At 46.6% G+C, this 10,000-nt stretch overlaps 2 protein-coding genes across 2 annotated transcripts in view; one reads left to right on the top strand and one right to left on the bottom strand.

Annotated features, from left to right (window-relative positions):
* LOC125300762 overlaps positions 1–269 on the top strand; it is a 7,969-nt gene extending 7,700 nt beyond the window's left edge. Inside the window, exon 3 of the mRNA XM_048252893.1 lies at positions 1–269. This exon is cut by the window's left edge and continues 1,167 nt beyond it. The gene's annotated coding sequence lies outside the window, so the exon portion shown is untranslated.
* Positions 270–444: 175 nt separating this feature from the next.
* The window catches only part of fbn2b (fibrillin 2b), a 64,118-nt gene continuing 54,562 nt past the window's right edge, over positions 445–10,000 (bottom strand). The window contains 12 exon segments of the mRNA XM_048251968.1: positions 445–3,482; positions 4,039–4,189; positions 4,879–5,104; positions 5,600–5,719; positions 6,173–6,298; positions 6,689–6,805; positions 7,135–7,257; positions 7,535–7,660; positions 8,190–8,396; positions 8,435–8,441; positions 8,963–9,081; positions 9,793–9,924. Coding sequence (XP_048107925.1) covers positions 3,102–3,482; positions 4,039–4,189; positions 4,879–5,104; positions 5,600–5,719; positions 6,173–6,298; positions 6,689–6,805; positions 7,135–7,257; positions 7,535–7,660; positions 8,190–8,396; positions 8,435–8,441; positions 8,963–9,081; positions 9,793–9,924 — 1,835 coding nt within the window. The 3' untranslated portion in view covers positions 445–3,101.

Genomic DNA, 10,000 nt, shown 5'->3' with positions numbered 1-10,000 from the left:
ACTTCAGAAGTGCTTTATTTTTCTAACCTTGACTTGAGAATCATTCTTTTTGCTAATGTGTCATTCTCTCTCTCTCTATCTGATTTGTACAGTAGCTCTTTAATCTTGATTATCGACTTTAAACTGACTGTAAATGGAGGCAGAGCAGATTGTGTCGCTTACTGTTGGTGTTTTAAAGATTTGTAAGTAGATTGGATATTTTCCTAATGATTTGTTTTTGTTTTTGCTAAACCGGGTGAATTCTGGTAAATAAAATGGGGGTTTCTTCATGTGGCATTTTCTAATTTCCTGTACGTTGGTTGAAGTGCTAGAGAAGGTGAATTAACCCCCATCAGATCAATACACTATCTCGCAGTGCCCTGTTATTCTAAGTCTGCTCTTCGCCCTAAATTAGCATTACTTGGCCATAACCATTCCTCCACATCAATAAACGCAGACACACAGTGAAAAATATAACCCACAAGTTTTATTGACAGTTGATGTTTCTGATAAAACTTTACACAAAATGAATGCAGGTTACTCAGTCTTGATGGATGTATCTGCCCAAATCCATGAAAAGAAAGGTCTTGCGAACATGTTTTTCCTCGGTATAAAAGAGTAGTTGACCTCACAGACAGAAAATATCCAGAGGATGTTCTGATTGGCCCTCGTCATTGATATGCTATGGCTCAAAAAACAGTCATGGAAACCTTTCAGAGAGTTTCTGGGAAATCCTATAGGTAAAATAGGGCCTGTGTATACCACACCATCCTGAGCATTACTGAGAATAAACTGACTGATGGCAAAGGTGTGTTTCAAGTTTGATGCTAAAGCTGAAGTACAGTACGCACACACACACACACACACACACATTCTTTTACATGTAGTGGCAAATAAAATAATAATAATAATCATAATCGGAAAAAAAAAAAAAAAAAAAAAAAAAAAAAAATACAAAGTATACAAAGTTTTCCCATGGTAAACAAACAAAAAAAAATGGTTATGCATAAATATAGATCAGGCTGTTCAACAGTGCAGTAACCTTGATGTTCAGAATGGCAGAATCCATGTGATTTAGCACCAGAGGCTGAGAGACAAAGAGATGCTCTTTGGGGACTGGACCCTTATGAGAGTTTACATCGATTCCCAGCAGAAAGGCTGTTCTGTTTTCCTGTCCCCAGCACTGGGAAATACAGTATAGAATTCTATTCCAGCGCGGGTCCCTGAATCTCACATTTGTCGCTGATTATAAAAGCACAAGTGTTATTTGAGCTCTGCTCTCCTGGGAGTGGAGGAGAGTGGAAGCATTACAAAAACAGCGTTGTTTATCGCACCGGGCGTCCCTGTGATCCCTGTTAACGATGCCATCTGACTAGTCTGTGATTGGTTCTTTTTTTATCTGAGCAAAACAAAGTCATCAGCACTTTAAGGCCTTCAATGTTGTGTTTACAAGTAAGTGTTTTTGGCAGCCGTGATGCTCTTCAGACAATTTTTTTTCCTTTCACTTTAAAATATACAATTTAATTTTCAAGAAGCAAGTTTGGTATAATAATGGTTTTCAGCATCGAGACAATACACGAGACAGACACAAACACATAACAAAGAAACAAAGGAAAAAACACTCTTAAAATGTCACTGTTGCAATCAAGAATCGAGACTGCATTTTCTATTAGTACAGCGAAAGAGATGGAATTATTTAGCACCTTTTCTCTCCTTGAGAAAAAACATATTAAGTCAGGTGAAAGCTGACCTAATGGATGTCATTGTTTGTCAATGAGTTTCAGTGCTTGCCTGTGCGTGTCCCCGGTCTGTAATGAGTAGTTGAATCTTTTTCAGCCATTTTGTTTTATAAAGCAAAGACGTTTACAAGTACCTGTGGTTTGAGGCTTCCATGGTGAGACTCGCTGAATGTCATTTGTAAGGTTTACAAGGTTAACATTTTTAAGGCTTAAGGTGGTCTACATGCCACAGAACAGAACAAGGGGGCACTCAACCTGCTCTTCAGAACGTCAGCGGTCATTTATGAGCTACATTACTGCCGCGCTCACCCAGCATTGGACGTAACCTGCTGCCATTTTGTCGAAGATCTCCCTGATAAAAACTCAAAGAGCAGTTTTCAGTGCATGATAATAAAATACAACTGCAGCACCATGGGACTGATGTCCAGTGACAACGGTCACATTGACTATGTAGGGCAGAGCCAGAGAGGCTCCCTGCTGTTCATGTACAGTATGCTACAGCACAGCGACGACGTGACCGATACCAGGAACAGAGGAGTTGAGGTAACAGACAGGGGACAGCACAGGAAACAAAACATGGAACAGTACAAATCTGTCAAGATTTTCAACCCCCCCTTTAGAGTTATCCATATTCTACTTCCTCTGGAAACCTGAAATCTTGTGACGATTGCTGCAGTCCTTCGTGTGAATGTTTTTTTTTTTCCTTAAACAGCACAATACATTAACATATATAGAATACTGAATGAAGCAAGAGTCTAATCTTTCACCCCAGTGTGGAACGAGATTACAGAAAGGTGAGTGGCTCTTAGGACCATCTCTGACAGGTACTAACTTGTCATAAACATGCTTCTTTTGTACAAATTTGCCCCAAACCACTACTTTTAGTTGTAAACGTATGTACTTTTTTCCTTCTCAATCCACAGCAACATTCTGATTACCTTAAAACTTCAATCCCCCCACACAATAATTCCACACGATTAGCTTTCAGCTAAAACTTGGTGCAACTGTGCGTTACGGTGTATTATCGACTAAAAATGTCAGCTCTTTCCTCGCTGTCAAAAAGCGGCCACGTGCAGAGGCCACATGACCTGTCTGTAATCTGCTTCATTTGGTATTGATGGGGGTTCAAGGAGGTGGGGGTTGGGTGTGAGGCGGGGCTGTGTGGGTGGATAAAAGAGGGATTAGGGTAACAAATAAAAGAGCAAAACAAACAAAGAAAAAAGTGGTAGGTGGTCGACTCAGTTTTTGGGCCACTGCGCCCTGTTTGGGTAGTATAAAGTATCAGGGTGAAGGTGGTGGGGTCAGGGGGTTGGTTGATGGAGGTGGGGGTGAGAGGGTGGCAGTCCTGAGCCCGTTGGGGCTGGGCGTGGGTGAGGGCAGGGCTCAGTGCAGGTGGATGTGCAGCTTGATGCGCAGCGCGTCGCCGATCTCGCCCAGCAGGTAGTCGTTGTCGTGCTGGTCCTCCAGCTGCCGCAGCTGGCGCGGGCCGAACAGTGGCAGGCTGGCGATCTCCAGCCGGTAGGAGCCGGCCGGTGGCGTCTTGCGCCCCAGCCGCAGCACGCTCTTGCCGTCGCGGCGCTCCTGCAGCCGGAAGTAGTCGGCGTGGCCGCCGGCGTGCGTGATGACGTAGCGCACGTGACGCTCGAGCGGCTCCAGCGCCGGTAAGAGCTCCAGCAGCGGCTCGCGGTTCTGCAGCGACGCCAGGGTCAGGTTCATGGGGATGGCCTCTTGGATGTCCACACTGGCCATGCTCACATGCTGCTCCTGCAACACACGCACACACACACACACATTTTCATTTGTGCTAGAAAGGGACATGTATCAAGACACGTTGGGCCCGAGTTCGGTGCCGATATAGGTAGCGGGAAGCCACGTCAAGGCCGAGACTCTGAAATGGGCGAGACCTCTCTGGTGAAGTGAAATTGAATAAACTAATCACATGCAACCAGTGTTAAATCTTTTATTAATTAACTTCGGCCTCTGCCCACTTTGTGTGTCTGACTTCGCTCTGGCCACAGTGCGCATGCACTGTCGGCAAAATACACTGTCAAACTCACACCCATCATCTTAGTCAATCCCTTACAAATGATTTCAACCAAACATGCTGACTAAATTCCATGCCAAACATTTTGCTATTCCATTACACTAGATTCCATTTCAACACTTCATGTAGGCTGATTGCGGTGAACATACTCGTTTCAGCGATGAGCACACTCCTACAGCTTTCACTGAAACTAGCCAGCGACACAAAGCTAATAAGCAGCAGGTGTACTGGGGACAGCTGGTTTGGATCAAAGTCAGTTCTGGAGCGCGGCCGTACCTGCTTGTCGGCGGCGTTTCGCCGATGGCGTCCGTTCTTGCCGGCGTCTCCATTGATCTTGCACTCGTAGCAGGCTTCTGGAGAGAGACTGTCATCCCCATCGCCCTCAGGGTTGAACTGGCCCGGGAAGCCTGCTCCTGTGATACAGTGCCTGAGGGAGAAAGAGGACAGAGACAGAGGAAAAGGAAGAGAGAGAGAGAGAGAGAGAGAGAGAGAGAGATGATGAAATGATACAAAAGAGCAAGAGAAAGAACACGGCGAAGGAGGGTGGAGAGGAGAGGACAGACGAGACACAACCGGACAAAAAGAAAGAGAATTAGAAAGAAATAACAACCTGCTGCTAATCAGACAGTAGAGGATGATAAACATGCAACTCAATTTGTTCCAACTACAGGTCTGATGGATGCAATCAGTGTTATTATTGCATTTAACAGTATGTTACAGTATTTTACTACCCTGGAAATCCAGAGTCCTCGCAAGAGCACAATGGAATTGTCTCTACTAGACACTCTGGCAATGAGCAATGATGCACGTTACTTTTACCCCACATTCCTGGGAACCAGCTAAACTGATGAAGACAGCGCTGCAACGTTGGAGGACAGTAAACATGGTCTAGTGTTTACTAGTGTATCCAATTGCGTGCAGTGAGATTTTTAAATGCATGCTTGTTACCGCCCCTCGAGTTGGGCCATTACATTGTCCGTGGGCCAGACCCTTAATCTTTCTAGATTACCATGGTCTGGATTTTCCAGGTTAGTGTTTTACGGTATCACATCCGTCCGTATGTGCTCTTCTGCAGTAAAGCCAAATGTCCAGGTGGGCCCCTGGTTAGATCCTCACCCTTGTCCTGCCCTGAAGTAGCCACCGGGGCAGCCGCACAGGTAGCCTCCGTCAGTGTTGGAGCAGCCAAAGCTGCACGGGTTGTTGCCCATGGAGCACTCATTCACGTCCTGGCAGCCGCCCTGGTCGAAGTCGAAGCCCGACGGGCACACACACTTGAAGCTGCCCAGGGTGTTGTAGCAGGAGGCCGAGCCGCACATCTGGTTGCCTGCGCACTCATTCTCATCTGGACAGGAGAATGGACACATGCATAGGGGCTAATATTACACACTGTATGCACATTTTCACTAAGCAATAATACATACATCCCTTCTGTATTGCTGATTTGTATATGAGAGACAGACACAGAAATTGCTAGACAGAGACAGAGACAAAAAGAGGCAATGGAGAAACCAGGGAGGACAGTACATGGGAGACAGACACACAAGGACTCAGAAGCAGATGTGCAGGACAGACAGACAGACAGACAGACAGGTAGATGGACTAGTGGTGGTTTAACAGTGTTTGGTTGTTACACTAGTGGTGGTTTAACAGTGTTTGGTTGTTACACTAGTGGTGGTTTAACAGTGTTTGGTTGTTACACTAGTGGTGGTTTAACAGTGTTTGGTTGTTACACTAGTGGTGGTTTAACAGTGTTTGGTTGTTACACTAGTGGTGGTTTGGTGTGAAAGCGCTGTTGAGCGGTTGCCGGGTGCAGCTCAGTGCTGTAAGCGCGACTCACCCACGCACTGGTTCCATTGGTAGTGCTGCACGTAGCCCTGAGGGCAGCCGCAGCGGAAGCCTCCCATCATGTTCTGGCAGCCGTGCTGGCACCGGTGGTTACCGCCACACTCGTCCACATCTGAGGACACAACACACACTCTCTTATGCTCTATACAACCTCTCACTCTCATCACTCTCTCATGCTCTATACAACCTCTCACTCTCATCACTCTCTCATGCTCTATACAACCTCTGTTCTCATAGCCTGGACACAAGACCATTCACTATACATGGTCCTATTCACTGTAACAAATACAGTGTGTGTATATGAAAAAAATGTCCCACACCAGAACATGGACAAGACAACTACTCAATATACTAGCAAGGGTTGTAAGGTCAATGCCAAAGTCAAGGTCAAGTGTCTTGAGATGTGTTGAGAAATGTTTTTCTGGGTATACATCATCTATAGTGTGCTAATGCTGTCAGGTCATGTCATGAACACTGTGTTGGTTTGTATTGCTGTCTTGTTGCTATTGTTTTTGTTGTTGCTGTTGTTGTTGTTGTTGTTGATGATGATGATGAGTGAGCCCACCTTCACACTCATGGCCCGTGGTGTCCAGGGAGAAACCCTTCTGACATTCACAGTTGAAGCTGCCTGGGGTGTTGGTGCAGGATGCACGCGAGCCACACGTGTTGGACTGGCTACATTCATTATTGTCTGTGGGGAGGGAGGAAGGAAGAGAGAAAGAGGGAGGAAGAGAGAGAAAGAGAGAGAAGAGTGTAGAGGGAGAGGCAGAGAACAAGAGACAAGAAAATGGGTAAGAAAATGTAAAAAGGGTTAGGGAGAAATAAAGAGAGTGAGGGATGGAAGATGGAAGTGAAAGAACAAAAGGAAGGAGAAGTAAAAGAGAGAAGTAATTGAAAAGAGGGATAAACAGAATACAAATACAGTGCCACAGAGATGAAGATGGAGAGGGTAATAAAAAAAGAACACAAAAGAAACGGTAAACAATCAGCAGACCACTCAGAGCTGTTTACAGATTTCAGAGCAACACTCCTCTCTCATCATGGTAACAACCCCCCCTGATCTCCCGGGCAACGCGCTTACCGATACACGCCGTCTGGTGCTGTGTGAAGCCTGGAGGACACTTGCAGGTGAAGCCACCGATGGTGTTCACACACAGGAACTGGCAGTTGTGCTGCTTGGTGGAGCACTCGTCCAAATCTAGGGGGGTGGTCAAGAAACATTTCAGTCTCAGCAAGTCTGTTTCTAATGAGTAGACTTCAGGCCAAATGGAGGGGATGCGGTTTTACGAGAGAGTTGGTCTTATAAACTGATGGGAGTCTCTCCCACCCGAAAATCAATTCCAGGATTGGCAAAAGGGAGATGGAAAAGATTTTCATTCTCTGGCCTTTGTTTTTTCCTCATTAAATTCTACTCCTTAACAACTCTTTCACACAAGCTAAAGTTACTTTGAACAGGGAATCAGATGCACTAGATGTTGTGTAAATAGGGATATGTTGTTACTCTCTGGACGGGGCTGATGTACTCACCTTTGCAGGACTTGCCATCAGGCTGCAGCGTGTAGCCTCTTGGACAGGAGCACAGGTAGCTGCCCTCGGTGTTCTTGCACAGGAAGTTACACGGCTTGGGAGATTGCGAACACTCATCTGTGTCTGTGAGCCAGTGGAGAGGAAACATAACCCATCATAAGAGGCCCCAAAACAGCAGCAATATCAGATTAGAGAAACCCGTCACAATGACTACCAAAGCACCACCTTCTAAACGTGCATAACAATAAATACAACTTTGGTGTATTGTAGTATATGATAAAGTATGTAAGACAGATTGATCTAATTGAGGACACAGTATGAGTATGACATAGAGTAAATGTTATTGTCTTCCTCAGTGTAAATGGCTGACCAGTGCATGTGATGTTAATGGAGAACATACCGACGCAGGCGGTGCCGGTGAAGTCGGCGCTGTAGCCCACGTCACAGTGGCAGCGGAACGAGCCGATGGTGTTGATGCACTGGCCGTGCTTACACAGGTTGGGCATCACCTGGCACTCGTTGATGTCTGGAGCAAGTCACGCAAAAATAAACACACTTTGGCAGGACAGACCCATTGAGTATTCATGCTGGGAAGATCTACTTCCAACCGGCAATGAAATCAATATGGCTTATGGAGGCCTGCGTTACAGGAAAAACTGCCTGAGTTGCCCGGCTCAGTGAGGCAGTTTGAGTTGCCTGCCCTGCCCAGCACTCACCTCCACAGTGCAGTGATTTAACACCTGGTTGTAACACAGAGCTGCATTATAACATTGGAAATAAAGTGTGTGAGCTAACAGAGGGGTGGGGGGAAGTAAATTGCAAGCTCTCACGGGCACTAAATGCATCCTGCCCATACACATATTCACACAAACACAATCTCTCTCTCTCTCTCTCTCTCTCTCACTCTCATACACACGCACACACACACACACACACACACACACACACACACCATGTTTCTTCGCAGACACATATTAAAACAAACCCTGTATCTTTTGTTTTAATATGTCTGAATCTCTCATCTCATACACACACACGTCTCCCGCTGGCCTCACCTCGCCCATCAGTGGTGTACCCTGGTCCCAGCGGGCACATCTTCTTGTAGTGGACAGTGCCGGGCAGCGGGCACAGCTCACACTGCGGACCCCAGCCGCGGCCGCCGTTGCAGCAGCACTCGGACTTGGTGACGCTGTTGCGGTTGGTGGAGGTCTGCTGACACATGGTCTGGAGCACCTCGGTGAAGCAGAAGCCCTGTCTGTTATCTGAGAGAGAGAACACAGAGGCCAGTTAGGATACACACACACACACTCATCCATGTGGAGAAGCTTCACTAATCATTGCTATGTGCCTGTGTGAGTGTGTGAACTAAACGGGTGGATGATGTCTTGAGCATATGCATATATATGTGTATGTGCATGCTAAATCAAACACGTGTTTCAGTGTGGACAATCAGCTAAATATCATAACCCTAATTGAGTGTGTCTATGTATTTGCGGGTACTGTTTGTATGTCTGCATGAGGTCGTCTATACCACACTGCTGTGCGTGTCTTCATGCTGTATTGTACGTATTGTACATCCTGAATGGCTGAGTGTGTCCATCTTTGGCTGTGTCTGTGTGTGTGTGTGTGTGTGTAGGTGTGCAGAGGGTGTTTTTGTGTGTGTGATCTTTCGGCCTCTCGTCTTACGATGCGTGCCCGTGAACTAAACGGGAGGGCTTGGAAGCCCATCCTGAATGGCTGAGTGTGTCCATCTTTTGGCTGTAGCTGTGTGTGTGTGTGTTGTAGTGTGCAGCTGGGTGTTTTGCTGTATGTGATGCCAGGCTTGCACTGGGGTGCCCGTGGAGCTGGGCTGGAAGCCCTCGTTGCACTCGCATCGGTAGCTGCCCACCGTGTTGACACAGCGCCCGTTCTTACAGATGCCAGGCTTGCTGCGACACTCGTTCAGGTCTGACAGTGGAGGGAGGGGGGGGGGTTGGGATGAGATTAGACTGGGTGTGTTGTGTTGAGGGGGGGGGCAGCATATGTTATCTAACACACTTTTTCCATCAGTCACAGCGTGTGGATTCACGAGCGCTCAGTAGGACATGAGGCCTTGCACTGTGCTTTGCTGCTCATTTCCCTCTGGTTCTTATTGAGATGTTTCTCTTTTACCTGTGTCTGAACCCACTCTCATCTCCCAGCTTAATGCGGCGGGACTACTTTGGTGAATTGACTTGTCGGGGCAGGGGAAAGCCAAAATAATAAGCGGTCTGACTTTTTCACTCCGTCTGGCTCAGGCTTTTTTCCCCTCTCTGTCTCTTTCTCACAAATGTAAATGGAAAATCTGAATGCTCTATTGGCAGGAAATACAGGTGGTGCGATGCCAAGGCAATACCAGCAAAAGAACAAAACATGGTGCCCAAATAAGCGCGCACACACGCACACACACACACACAGTCAAATTAAAACAAACACAAATCCATGCAAACAAACAAACAGACACACACACACACACACATACACAGTCAAATGAAAACAAACACAGATCCATGCAAACAAACAAACACACACACACACACACACACACACACACATACACACATACACAGTCAAATGAAAACAAACACAGATCCATGTAAACAAACACACACACACACACACACACACTATTCCACTCACCCATGCAGCCTTCTCCATCCGGCCGGCGTGTCATTCCAGGTGGGCAGATGCACATAAAGGTGCCGATGAGGTTCTTGCACGCCATGCCTTTGGAGGCACAGTCATCCAGACCCTCTGAGCACTCGTCCTGGTCTGCAGGGAACAGAGCCATTACAGTAAGCTATTATTCCATCCCCCCTCTCTCAGTTCAATTCAATTTCAATTCAAT

The sequence above is a fragment of the Alosa alosa genome, chromosome 9, assembly GCF_017589495.1.
Source record: "Alosa alosa isolate M-15738 ecotype Scorff River chromosome 9, AALO_Geno_1.1, whole genome shotgun sequence".
Taxonomy (NCBI): domain Eukaryota; kingdom Metazoa; phylum Chordata; class Actinopteri; order Clupeiformes; family Clupeidae; genus Alosa; species Alosa alosa.
Note: the sequence above shows the minus strand (reverse complement) of the source record. Positions and strands in the feature narration are given on the sequence as shown.